Here is a 14171-nt window from a genome sequence, read left to right on the forward strand (position 1 = left end):
CAAATATAGTTTTTAACCATACAAGAAAGAAAAAATGAGCAGTTTTTTCCCTTTAAATATGTATGGGGTAAAAGACAACTAAATAAGAATTTTATAAGAATAGGAAACTATTATCCATATTATTGCTATTTTTCTCATGAAATTTTATGAAAATAAAAAAGCCGAAGACATAAGTATAATAAATTTATTATAAAAAAGACAACAAAACGACTAACAATAATGACGGTGGCTGTTACACCCCAAAGATAAGAATGCAAAAACAGCTATGCAGTGAAGAATTTTATCAACAACATTATTAAAATAGCATGCTACTTGAAACAGATACAGGAATATTGAAAAGGTTTGCAAGCTTTTGAAACGCTATTAATAAATTACCTGTAATCCGGAAACCGAAAAAAATCAACAATCAACAAATCCAATATTCGCAACATCAACAAACATCGATCAGAAAGCCTTACAAGTCAGATCTTATGAAGTTCCTTTCTTTGAAATAAAAAAATCATTTTAAAATTTGGGTGCTTTTAAATGAGGTCTCAAAGTCATTCAGGGAAGAGAATGTACACAGTAAAAATGGTGTAAAAGCACCTTGCGAAGTAAAAAACTCTTCATTTTAATGTTTTTGAGTTTATTTTTGAATCCCCTCAAAAAATCATCCAGCGATAATTTGTAAAGAGTTGCACCTATAAAAATAATCATTTAATAAAGATATTTATGCTGAGAGTTGTAAGCCACGTTTCTGACGTAGAACGCGCGAAACATAAAGATAGAAAAAATCAGCATAAAGTACGGTTTGAACGACTCCAGATATGACAGCAATGGGGTCGAAAAATCCTTCTGTGTAATAGCGGTAGACCCAGTTCAATATATATAATGCACTAAAATACAATATTTTGTGATATTTGTTGCGTAGTTGTAGTTACTTACTTCTATAATTATAATGTTTAAAAATTCTTAAGAAATTCTAAAAATGAATTATTTCTCACTTACACTAAAAACAGCTACTGCTACGATAAGTAGTGGCTGCAGAGATTAAAAAAAAGGACGCAACAAGTGCAAGAAAATTAAGAAGTGGCTGCACCAATGGTTCAGAAGTGTATTATATGTGCCTTCAAATCTTCATCTAAAATGTTTACATACCGATAAGAACCAAGTGCGAACAAATAATGCGCGGTGATGGTTTCAGCGCTCCCAGTGCGGGAAAGCATGAAGAGTTGTGGCATAATGGCAACGGCTTCCAAATAAATCGAAAATGTCCACATTACCTAGAAATTTTTTAATATAGATATTGACTTCAATCTCCGAATTCAGAAAGGAAGAGAAAGCATCAATACCTCCATGACCGTAAATTCATGATTGATAAGCAGAGCCAAAAGAGCACATGGAAGCACCAAAAATTCGATACGAAATGTATCATGATTTCGGTCATAAGTTGCTCTGAATTTGATCCACATTAGATACAGAGTACCGAAAGATGTCAGTAGGAAGAAAATCTGTAACAGAAAAAGATTGGTTCGTGGTGATGAACTGCTAAAAATTACATATTTTATCAGAAAGTGATGTGTAGCACGAACTAAAATGGAAAGCGAAGGTACATACAAATCATTAAAATGGGTACGACTGAATGGCACCAATTTGGATGACATTAAGTAATTGAATAAACTGAAACGAGAAACCTAATACTGATTAATGAAGTCAGTAACGGTTAAAACTTTTAATTCAACAAAATTTGTCGGGAGGAATGGCCGAATTACAGACCTTCATGGCCGAATTATAGACCGAAATGAAATTGGTGAAAAGATCCAAGTATCGAGATGTGAAAACGGCACTGAAAAGAAGCTGTGATCTGCCTGATATACCGGCAACTGATCGTGTCGTCCACATCTTTAGCGCCAAAATGAAAATGGCAACAAGATGTGCCAAGTCTGCCGTTAGTCGAAAGATGTTCATCTGGAAAAATATACGAAAGTCACCGTCAATTAATTTATTACTGCTCAATTCTTAACCAGAAAACAAGAATTACCATTATTAATTATTCTGCATCATATAAAATTAAGAATGTACTAGCCAGAGCGAAATAAAACTGTGCTAATCAACAGGAAATTTATTCCGACTATATTGTGGAAAGAGGGTGAAGCAAAGGCTGATATAGTCTTCAACTATATACATCATTACAGTACATAAATTTCATTAATGACACCTACTCAACTGTTATATGCTATAACCGTTCAGTTAAGAAAAGGAGTGTTTCTTGTGTCTTGGAATGTATACCGTGTAACAACTGGAATGTGACTAATATGAAGTCAATATAACAATTATCATTGTTAGTGAGATGATTATTAACAACGGTGACAGTTAACAATGAAGGATTTTATTGTACGTAAAGATTACAATTAGTGGCAAATTTCCCTGTACAATTATTACGGGACAATTTACAGATGACTTCCAGATTTTTTTCTAGTTTTACAACACGCTAGTCACTAGAGATGTACCATTCAAAGTAACGCAAAGAAACGTGAAATAACATTTCAGTTTTCATGCACAGATTCCTGAAAGAAAACTGATCTTCCATGGATCCATCATCCAACCCTGCCATTTCCAACATCGGCCATGAGGAATGACAAGGAATTCGGATGGCATTCTCCAAAACACTCAGTGCCACGATGAAAAACACCGTCTCAAGAAGTGTCACTTCATTGGTCGTGCTAGGGTATCCTCCCGGGCTACTTCTGCAAATATTATCAACTGTTTGCAGGACGAAAACTCCTCGTGCATTTTGGGGAAACATTAAATGTGCACGGTGATACCCAAACGAAGGACCAGGTAGAAGGAGGAGTGAACAGTTACACCTTACACGCGGTCATCTACCATACGCCCTTCTACTTTTATTTAGCTGATAAGAAATAATGCATGCTATCAAAATGTAAAAAAAATTAATAAGACGCTGATAGCATAATCAGAAGAAAGGCAAAACAATATCAAGGGAATAAAGCCACAAATTTTATCCAAGACCTTCGACTGTGAAGCAGAATCATTTATTATTATTCCAATTTATTGGAAAGCCGCACCACAACAACCATTGGCATTCTTTCTCTTGGTGGCAATCATAACTTAAAACTTCCATCCCACTGAGATATACTGAAATACAAATTCCCGTTACTAATAATGATTAGACGTTTCACTGAAGTCAGTGCTACCGATATTTTGGAGATAACCGTCCTTTAATTTACTTTTGGAATAAAAAGTTTTAGTGACTTTAATCTGTTCTGAAATGATTAGGAGACTTTTCTGGTTCTTATATGTTATTTCAGAAGGAATCATGATAAACATACTAAAACAAATTTTTAATGGCAACAGAATTGCAAAACTGTAGTCGATCAATTTCTTCGTTATCAATAAATATATTTAGTTCTCATTATATTCCAATGTTTTTGAGAAAATGCTTCACCAGATAAACCTGATCTGGATCTTTCCGAACTAAAAACAAATACAAATATCAGTACATAGAATAAATATGGGTGTCAGTAAAACAAAAATTTTCTGTTACTTACTGCAATCCTTCAAACAATCCAGTGCCAAACGAGTGCAAGCTTCATCATGTCTATTATATTTCAGTACCTTCGAGAAAAGGTTTAGATAGTTGAAGTGAAAGTTATGTGCCTGGAAATACTGAGAAACAGATGAACAAATATGAGGAAATACAAGAAGAAATCCGCACAAAATATTTTAATTTGAAGCACTTGCAAAAGTTTCTCATAATACTTGTAAAGAGACTCCTACTTATGATTAGTTCTGAAAACAGCCAATGCAAAAATCATTACAAAAAAGGGTCGAAACAGGGTGACTTAATGGGATTAATAACAAGTTAAATTTCAAAAATAAGTAAAAATAAACAATAAACAAATAGAAAAAATAAATACCTCATCAAAATGTACAGCACATAACAACTTATAAGTCTGAAAGACGTTTATCCATCGAATACTTGCCTAAAAAATCTCATTTAGCTATAAATGAATACAAATTTCAGAAAGGACTTTTGGAAATATATTTAAAATCACGTTTGGATCTTACTTTTTGTAGCAAACGATTTGCCTCTTCCAGCTTTTCTAAAGAAATCATAATCGAAGCAAAGGTTACGGAAACTTTCCATTCTGGCCAGTATGTCCTCGCTAAAGCAAGCGCTAGAAAAGGAAAGTATTAAGAGAGTTACGTGCTTAACTGAACGAGTAGACTAGTGAGATTTACAATGAATTTTTACCTTTGCTGGTAAGATTTTCATCATTGATTCTGACAGCATAGTGCAATAAACAAATGATACCATTTGGAAAATCAGAAAATTGGAAAAAATTGCAAACTTTCAAAGCTCCTTCAAAACCGAATCTGTAAATGGGGAAATTTCCCAATGGGCATGTTAAAATTTGAATTTAAAGCAGAACAAAGCGATGCGCTAATAAGACTCTTGTTTAGTGAACTAACTTTGTTAAAGCTGCTGAAGCAAATGAAGTTGAAACAATTTCAAAAAAACCGGATTGAATCCACTTAACATCTGCCAGTGTCCTAAACATTCGTGAGCAGGCAATTAATGACTGAACAGTTTCGTGAAGAAGTTCTAAGCTCTGCTTTATTAATCTCTTTAGCATTTTCTGATTTCGAGTATTTGAGTGAAGATCTGGAAAATTTAGCTTCAGTTTAAATTCAGTTTAATCAATTGCCGAATGCACCACAGCTCAACTTCTATGCAGGACTGAAGTGTTAAAAATGGGCATGAAAAGCGACAAAACAGTAAAAAGTAGAAATATTAAAAAAAGATGTATGTGTCACTTATTGCATGAAGTACCTCCATGTGATATACTTTTCGGACGATTTGGACAACAAGTAAATTCAAATATAAATACTACATGCTACTTGCCTACCTCTAGAAACAATTTGTTGCAAATAATAAACGAAATCAGATGTCATGCTAAAACTCTCGAATTCTTCCAAATGTCGAACCAAAATCAATAAAATATTGTCAATAGTTAAGTGAATCAAACTGCTGCCATCGCTATGTCTAAAAATAAGAAACCGATTTTTTTAAGCATGCACAAGTTTATCTCAATTTGAAGTACATCAGTTTCTGTGAATTCTGCTTAGTTTTGCCTTTTTTTTATTTATGCCTAAACTAAATTCAAATTCAAGCAAAATGAAACAAAAAAAAAGCTAACATCTGTTTTATGTATTCTATGAGGGTGCCCCAGTCAGCTTTATGAATGTATAACATAATAATGGGCTGGAACAGCTGAGAAATATCTGTTGAGCCATTTCTTTTGATGAATTCATGGATCTTATCCACTTCCTGCAATTGCTGGTAAAATTTATTTTTAATTTTTTAATAGCAGTTCTTCATTGTTTGTTGATAAAAATCAATAGATAATGTTACCTTATGATGTACTTATATCGACAAAGATTAAAACCGTAAAAAGGCAGATGAATAATGAAAATATAGAAGAATTCATGGACAAATATCATGAAAAGCAAAACATGAAGCATTCATTTTATTAACCTGCTTTTCTACTGAACTTATGACTTCGTATTAGACTGACTAAATAGACAACAACCGAGTTGTAAAATAGTCGCAAATTTCGCTTTCAATGAAACCTTCTGATAATTGTATTGTGTAGCGAAATACCTGGTTTGATATGTATTCTTTTAATGTATTTGGAACACTATAGTTCCTTACATCAGTTTTAATTCGATTACTTTGCTCTTTCAGCCATCTGCAAATTATCTGAATGTAAAAATTTCAAGAACTCCATTTTTCATTTGATGAATATGCAGCTTTTCCAAAAATCCCAATTCTGCCTGAGATAAGAACAAGTCACTCACTTTTCCAAACTGCTAATTCCTACCACAACCGGTTCTAAGAGCTTATAAGCAACGTCTTCTGATATTTTATGCTTCTTGATGATATCCACAACACGAGCAAGCTGTTCAGTGTTCCACTTGTTTTTTGCTGTGTCACCCCTTCCTGAAACAGTATACCAGTAGATACTTGCAACCACGCTGTAGATACTTCGTAAAGTACAAACAGAACAAAGGGTAAATTTTTCCGTAAATCCCTTAAATAATATTAAATGAAAAGAGTAAGTCAAACCAAGTAAAGGCTGCAACAGCAGCTTCCGTATAACAACATGGTTCAAGTGATTTAAATCGTTGTAACCAGCTGATACAAAACGAGCCAATATTTCGAGGCGTTGTTCAACTCCAGATGCACTGAAATACAGTTCAACATAAAGCAATGCCTCAAAAATTTTATAAACTCGTATACGAAGTAATGACAGTATAAAATAATGAAGAGAAAAAGAAAAAACATACTGTATAAGTAAGGGCACAACGATGTGGATCTTAATGCAGTTAGGATCCAAAATTTTCAAAAGCTCCAAAGTTAGCGGCAAAGATTTTTGAACAGGCAGAAATCTGTGTGTCAAAACATAGTACAAAATATGCTCCAGCAAGAAATGCCTAAAAATTTAAAAATATACACAGATTTGCTGATTTTCCTTGCGCCATTGTAAATTTAGAAAACATATTTCAGCAATAAAACGCGAAATTCTTACGCATGATGAGTGTTTCGATTGATGTGTTTAAATAAAGCTTTCAATTCTCCCAAAGACAATTCAGCATTTATCAGAGCTTTTGAAAAACAACCAACCCAGTCCATATGACGTCCAAAATCTGCAGTATAAAATTATGAAAAACTCAGACACAAAGTATAACTGTAAGTATTTTGGACGGTGAAACTAATAAGCATAATATATTAGACTAATATCAACGGGAAAAGCCGAAAAAGATATCCACAACTAAACTAATCATTCATTAAGATTCATCATTGTTGATACATATATGTAGTCGCCAGTAGAAGAGAGACCTAAAAAATTATCAGCAATACTGATGTATTTAATAAAAAACGTACCATATCCACCTCTAAAAATGGATTTGGCGGAAACATGCAAATCACTATGAAAGTATGAGAGGGCTGAATAGAACATGCCATGGACCGCATGTCGATTTGCTTCTCGAACCATCAATTTGAAAAAACCACGTTCTTTCCTCACTTTCCGAAGTGTCTAAAACGAAACATATCAAAAAATGAGAATGCATAACAGTCAAAAAATATTAAAAACTAACTTCAGTGCAAAGTTGTTCATGATCTTTGCCCATCGAATCGGTGCCGTTACGTGCCAGTAACCACACAAATTTCATCACCATTTCATCAGTGAGTAATTTCAGTGATAAATCCGATGAAGAGAGTGAATCCAGTAACTGATAAAAACAAGAACTACGAGTAGTCATTATTTAGCATTACTTGTTTTTCTGCTGAAGATTTTAAATACTTAAATTTTAAGCCACTCTTTACTATTTCAATGGAAGTTGTAAAAAGACATACTAGCTTGAACTTTTGGATATTCCGTTTTTCGATAGCAGTTTGACAGCGCACCATGAAAATTAGTGGTTCAATTTCATTTCCATATTCTATAATAGCATTCTGCAAACAAGAAAACATTCCGAAACAGTTAATGATATATTTCGTTAAGTACTGTACAGGAACAGAAAATTGTTAAAATCAAAAAAGGGATTTCACTCGTAAGTTTACAGAATATACTAAATTCGGATTTTTTTCATATGCAAAATTTAGTTGTGAGGAATATGTTATTTAGATATGCTCACTTGAGCTAGTTCCATTGCGTTATTATCATCATTCTTAAAATAGCAGTATATCTGAGATGCTTTCATTTCTGTATTCACGGGTAACTTGCGCTTTTCTATTTCCCTTATCATCGAACTAAACGAAAAATTATTGAAATCACAAGAACATAACTTTCCATGACGCACAATTAACGTTACATTTTAAATACTGGCTAAATTTTACTGCGTTTATTCTGAGTCATAAACCATATATTTTGATGGCCATAATAAAGCAACACAACACACTTCACTGCACTGATGCTTCCCGTCGTTGAAAGCTCCTGCAGAATAACAGTGAAAAGTCCCTCATCCGGTTCGAGACAGAATGTTGTTTCAGCTTCCTTCAACATCTCCAAAGCATCGAATGTTTGTTCATTTTCAATTAAGACCCTCAAACGGCTTTTCATCGCTTCATGAGTTATTGCAATATCTTCAAATTCGAGCTTATAATTTCGACTGCAGCGTCTTGCATAAATTTCAAATCACTAACAATGTCACCACTATTTCAAACAAATAATACTTGGTAAACATTCTTTAAATGCTATAAATAGTGGCTAATTCAGAAACTCACTTGCACGAACAAGTGCTTTCCAAAGTCGATCAACTATTTCGGATTTTGCATTACATGTAACATCACTCATTGGCAGGCCACATAAACTCAACAAAAACGGAACATGAGTGTCACCAGATCCTTGCAAAAATTCGATCAGATTACCTAAAGAATAAGTACAAATAAATGGAGCATAAACAGAATTTTCAAATATCCAGCATGACGATGTTCCATGCATTTAGGAACCGAAGAAAACGAGATCTCTTTCAAACAAAAAAAAAAAACCAATTTTTTGATTCAAGAGGTAGCAAAATGCTGTCAATAAAGATGTCTGATCGAATTGTTGACCGCTTTTGATAAATGTCTCGCAATCCAGCAATGAGAAAATCCGGTGACTGTTCCGCCTTATGCTGCAACATCTACTAAGCTGTAGTACTTACTCATTAATTCGTGATCATTAATGTCCATAGATGATCAATCTAACAATCGAGAAGGGACGCAATGAGAATTCTGATGCAAACACACCGTGAAGTACTCAGCTTTTTCTGAAATTAAAACTTAAGCAAGATCAACCTTGTTGCATAAGATTACCTCTGATAAGGAAAGTGTGGGAAGATATCTGTCCTTCCTAGTATTACTACTTTTCTTTACAATATGCTCGATTGATTCGGCGAACAGCCACCGCTGATCTGTTGAAGTTATTTGCTCTTTCCGAAGCAATGTTAAGCAGTGTCTCTGCTTCAGAAAGATAACTGACTTGTGAAGTCTGAAAAACCAAAATATTGCATGCTACTTGCTCTTCCTTATTGCCAAAACTAATTCTCAGTAAAAAAAAAAAATACATCTTTCGAAATGGAGGGAGAGAGCGAAAATATTTTCAATTGAGATTTGGTGCCGAACAACTTCGCTTTTTGAAAAATTCAGACTTTGTATAAAATAACGAATGAAATTAGGAGCATACGGACGCAAGGCGATAGTCATTCAAAATAATCGTCGAAAATCGTGCTTAGCATTACATTGCTCACTTTCTGAAAAAGTAAACAGAATTTTGGAGGGAACACACTACATAACAAAACTATGCTGTCTAGTATTAGTTCACTATGGGCTGATAACGCTCAAGTGATAACAATGCAATACTCCAACAGCCATCTGTCCTCCTCCACTAATAATATTACATGATATATTCCGGATTATCCTGAAAGTGCACCGAGAAATTCTCGCATCGCTCTGTGAAACTGGCCGTCCCTTTCAGATTCGTTTTTAACTGTGATTCTTCAGAAGTAGCATGATGTCGAGCCTAAATTCAGGACACAGGAGAGGGAGTATCAAGCCCAGGCTCAGAACATCTATTCTTTGTTTTTCGACGGCAATACTATTACAGAGTATTATTTCGTAATTTCCTTTATTTAAACATTTAAAATACAAAATTCAAGTTAGCCAGTCGAAGATCACGTGATTTTCTGTGGCGTGAATGATCCGGTTGTGGACAGATAGATTGATGATCCATGAGACTTGCACTTTGCCGTATCTTCAGTGCTGGATGCGCTCATACTTTGCGTCGAATCAGTTTTTCGCTTATTCCTATTAGAATTTAAACAACCTGTATGACAGAATGAATTCAAATGACCATGTTAACTTAAAGATTATTTCATTATTTTCTTGAGATAGTCAGCTGATCACACTGAATTTGGATGGTGACTTGACTGTTTAGTTGTTATATACCTGATGGGAGTTGATTTATGTCCAACAGACGACAAATCACTGAGCTGTGGATTGTTTATCACCTTCTTCACATTCCTCGCTTCGCTTACTTCACGACGATATTCATTCACTTCTGTTATTTGCATTGCCGCCAGTATCGCTCGCACTGTTATCTGAATTACTTTTAGAGCAGTTGAAGAAGCTCTAGACTAATTTGAATTTTAGAATTCGATGAAATCGTCGACACAATTTCATTAAGAAATGAGAACATGGAATAAATTATTCTCAAGCAATAAATTCTTTTCCATTTCTGCCGGTTCAATTTCATTTGCTCATTTCCATTTCAGTTATTCTTTAATTGCATGGATAAATAAATAAGACCTTAATATAATGGAATGGTGGTTCCACGTAAACTGTTCTCAATGGCGTGAAATACAAATTACTTAGATCCACAGAAGTACCCTTATCGAGACATAGCGAATAAATTTGCTCGACAAGCTCGACACCCAGTTCAAGCGGAGTGACAGCCATGCGAACACCTTTCGTGTCCTCATAAAATGCCTCACCTTTTAAAATCACCGCTACTGACCTGGATAAGGTCAGATAGTTAGTCTTTTTCAGACGCAATATTTAAGGAAGATTTTACATATCTCTTTATTACGCTGTGTATGCAGTTAATTGTTCCAGATATTATAATCAGATTGTGCTACAGATTGCACTAATGTCAGTGGTGAAAATGGAGAGTTAGTATGATTTGTAAGGAAGTTTGTTATGCAGGATTGTCAGAGGTAGAAGATCAATTTCAGCTATCATTATTATTTACCTGGATGGATATCCTTGTTTATAAACGGTAAATTTTTTCACCCTGCCGAATGAACTATGAATTTGACATAAATTGAAAAGTCGACGCATTGTGAGAATATTGAACGATAGTTCCTGAATAATAACTTTTAGGATAAAGTAAAGTCGCAACTTGTTAAGTACAAATCTTTGCTTTTGTTTCAAACTTTCCAAAGCTTTGTTGCATATTTCGAGAGTCAAAGTTTTTCTAGAACTGAAAAAAACTGTCTGTAAAGATATATGGTACTTTGAAACCAGGATAATTTTCCAGTGTTTTCTGAATATGATAAATTTCTTGCAGCGGTGATAGTGGATTCGGTTCTGATCGTAACCAGTCGAAAGTTGCATGATCTCGATGTAATCCAATTCGTCGATTTGTCCATTGAAATAGTTCATCATGCAAAATAATTTTGGTTTACTATGGTGTTGTGTGATCTAAGAAAATATGACATCAGAATGCTTGAATGATGAACTAGAAGTCCCATAAGTTCTAATTTATTTTAAAGATACAGTTCAATGATATCTATGAGGAACTCACTTTCATTTCTCCAAATATTTCTTCAATGATGTCGTCGAGCGTTATCAGACCAACAAGGCTGTAACTTTTACTGTCATATTTTACCACCATTGCTAGGTGTGATATATAACCTGGAAAAGATACTTGGGGATGGAAAATTATAAGTGAGAAAAAACATAGTGAAGTCGATTGACAATATATAGCGGTTTGTTCTTGGTAAAAACAGATCGGTTTAATAATTGCCCAGTTAATTGAAAGAGTTCTAAAGAATTCTAAAGAGTAATACAATTCAACTAAGCCTTGACAAACTCTTAAGAACATGAGAAGTCAATGCTATTAAAAAAACAAGCCTTTTTTGTGACCATAAAATCACGCATCCCAAAAAGCAACCTTTTGGTTCGGATGCAAAATTTTGCCCTTCCATTTCGTTCAGTAATGGTTTTACTTGCATCTCTTCGCATACGAAACGGACCTGGTCATTTCAGTTATAACTTTTTTGAAATAAATTTAAAGCTAGTCAAATTAATTACCAAGTGCATTCAACTAGTAGTTTTAAATTATTGAGCTAACAGTGGACAACTCTTCGGGTAATTACCGAAGGAACTTGTAAGAAACATATATGATTGTTTAGATATTCTTTTTTTCATTCCTCTTATGTCTATCAGTATTTTTGCTAATTACCTGCTAATTAAAATATTAGGTCTTCAAAATATTGACCGGATAAGTGCCGTTGATAAATGACAAGTTACTTGAGAAGTTGTAGCATGCTTCATCAAATAAAATTATGATCAATGTGAAGTTTTCTTCATTCATAATTTTTCAACTGAAGTGTAAGTTAACTAACCTGTTTCAAGTAATTCAATTTTTTCAATATATCTATGACTACAATGCTTTTATTGAAATCAGTAGTAATGAGATCCTTGACATTTAGTACTGCAATGACTTTACTTCTCTTTGAACCTTCATAAACAGGTATACGGCTATAGCCTTTTTCTACGATCGAAAGAATCAGCTGGAAAATTAAGTCAAATTCTGTTCGGTTTTTGAAAATTATTAGTGTAGATCTCAAAATCCCACTTTTCATGTTTAGGGCCAAGAAGATGTGAAAGTAATGTAAGGAGTTCTTTGATTTCTGTCCTCATCCTTTGTTCTCTTTCTGTTGAAATAATCGAAAAAAAAAGAAATCTTGCAGGATGAGATGTTCGTCCTCATCCTTTTTACACGCAACAACTGTTTGCGTTCACAGTTTTCCCTTCTAATCTATGGATTTATGATTCTAAATAAAATTGTGGAATTAAATATCATTGCATGGGCTAAATGAAAGCTGCAAATTCTAAATTTCACCAACACATAGGTTGACGGAATTTCGTTTTAATTGATTAAATGGCCCTATTTCATAAGCATTAACTAAGAAATGAAAAATAGAAATTTTTTTTTTTGTTTTTGATGTGACATAGAAGGTTTGATTTTAGATTTTGGAGCAACCATTTTTTGGATTTCTTTGTAAATTAAACTAGGCATTCTTTATAAGCTAAATTTCCAGCCCGAAATAAAAATGAAAATCTAGTTTAGGAAAAGCGTTCTGATTTAAACGGATGAAACGGTATAAGTGATTAGATGACCCAATCAAAGACTACTTCAACCCAAGGTCGTGTTTAACGTTTTTATTAGTAATTGTGTCGCTAATAGCAAAGTGCATTTCATACTATGTTTTTTTGAAAAAAAAAAAAAAGAAAAACGACCTTATTATCAAGAGCATCTGTTGTTGATAAAAGAAATGCTTCGTCAATTTGCGTCATTACATTACCAACTCGAATTCTTGGTAGATTGATGGCATTTTTTAAAATCTCTGCAACGCTTTTATAGCGTTTATTCCATCAGAAATAATTGGATAGAAGGGTTTATACTAATAAAAAAATAACGGAAATACATACCAGAAAAAACTGCAGAACTTGTTCTTGCCGCTTCCAGAATTAAAAATTCTATTTTACTTCTATCGTACCCCTCACATCCTATGAATTAGAAAAGTTTCTTATCCAATTGTAAAAATTTGGAGCTGACTCTTTAGGAATTATGTGAAGATTCAATTTCAATGATTTTAGATTGTTTCAGTTTTTGCAATTAACAAACAGCACTTCATGATTTTAGCACAGATTTTTGCATGAAGTACAGAGTTAAATCAACGAGACTAATTAACCTTGAGATCCAAGGACTACATCCAAAATTTTTGAAATTGGCCAGGCAACAGGTGACAAAACAATCATTGCAAACCAGGTGATATAACGTGTCTTACTAGCAATTTGCAAGCCTCTCCGATTACATATTGCCTGGAATGAAATATAGGTTGTGGTTCCGTTCTTCATCCCTCTTTTATATAACTATAAATCGTCAGAACAATCCGATACTTCAACACTTTGCTGGAATATACCCAGTGGTACTGTGCTTTTTCCTGAGTGATGCTGTGAAGAGCTAATCTGTCAACATTTCAGGATTTTCCTTCCCTCTTACCAGCGGAAATAATTCGCCGAAAATAACGGTAATGATACATGTCATAAGCGTTAATGAAAGGAATGGTAATCTACCATCACTCATCTGCAATGCAATACATAATAATCCTCTAAGGTAAAAATGAATGGAATCTTTTCCGTGCTCCATTTCAACTCACAAATAGCTTAATTTAATTTAAATGATTTAAAAATTGTGTTATATGAGAACAATTCCATTTCTAACTTTGAAATTATGAAATTTTTTGGGAAATAGAGATAATATCTTTAAATAAAAAGTACATGGTTTTATTATTGACGAGTTTTTGTTGACGAGTTTATTGTTATTATTGACGAG

General features: G+C 33.7%; 3 protein-coding genes across 3 annotated transcripts; all 3 read right to left on the reverse strand.

The window, feature by feature from the left end:
• Nucleotides 1–636: 636 nt before the first annotated feature.
• LOAG_01978 (ER lumen protein retaining receptor) lies at nucleotides 637–1953 on the reverse strand. The gene is made up of 4 exons (XM_003137516.2): nucleotides 1756–1953; nucleotides 1332–1490; nucleotides 1138–1262; nucleotides 637–875 (listed from the first exon to the last, which is right to left on the reverse strand). Exons 1-4 carry the CDS (start codon nucleotides 1945–1947, stop codon nucleotides 710–712), a joined length of 642 nt encoding a protein of 213 aa, XP_003137564.1. The 5' UTR covers nucleotides 1948–1953; the 3' UTR covers nucleotides 637–709.
• Nucleotides 1954–3412: 1459 nt separating this feature from the next.
• LOAG_01979 (hypothetical protein) lies at nucleotides 3413–9306 on the reverse strand (the record flags this gene model as incomplete). Its single annotated transcript, XM_020445907.1, has 23 exons — nucleotides 9234–9306; nucleotides 8864–9038; nucleotides 8798–8817; nucleotides 8558–8682; nucleotides 8294–8437; nucleotides 7969–8152; nucleotides 7705–7819; nucleotides 7424–7522; nucleotides 7165–7299; nucleotides 6950–7103; nucleotides 6594–6711; nucleotides 6352–6498; nucleotides 6131–6249; nucleotides 5863–6004; nucleotides 5666–5753; nucleotides 5202–5332; nucleotides 4911–5047; nucleotides 4474–4666; nucleotides 4256–4377; nucleotides 4069–4178; nucleotides 3918–3983; nucleotides 3549–3657; nucleotides 3413–3474 (listed from the first exon to the last, which is right to left on the reverse strand). The coding sequence occupies exons 1-23, from the start codon at nucleotides 9251–9253 to the stop codon at nucleotides 3413–3415; spliced, it is 2715 nt and encodes a 904-aa protein (XP_020303688.1). The 5' UTR covers nucleotides 9254–9306.
• Nucleotides 9307–9720: 414 nt separating this feature from the next.
• Nucleotides 9721–13922, reverse strand: LOAG_01980 (hypothetical protein; the record flags this gene model as incomplete). The annotated part of the gene is made up of 11 exons (XM_003137518.1): nucleotides 9721–9853; nucleotides 9995–10146; nucleotides 10355–10562; nucleotides 10797–10909; nucleotides 11352–11461; nucleotides 11721–11802; nucleotides 12175–12342; nucleotides 13073–13179; nucleotides 13265–13342; nucleotides 13528–13657; nucleotides 13839–13922. The coding sequence occupies 11 exons, from the start codon at nucleotides 13920–13922 to the stop codon at nucleotides 9721–9723; spliced, it is 1365 nt and encodes a 454-aa protein (XP_003137566.1).
• Nucleotides 13923–14171: the final 249 nt, after the last annotated feature.

Source organism: Loa loa (assembly GCF_000183805.2).
Source record: "Loa loa unplaced genomic scaffold supercont3.1, whole genome shotgun sequence".
In the NCBI taxonomy this organism is placed as follows: domain Eukaryota; kingdom Metazoa; phylum Nematoda; class Chromadorea; order Rhabditida; family Onchocercidae; genus Loa; species Loa loa.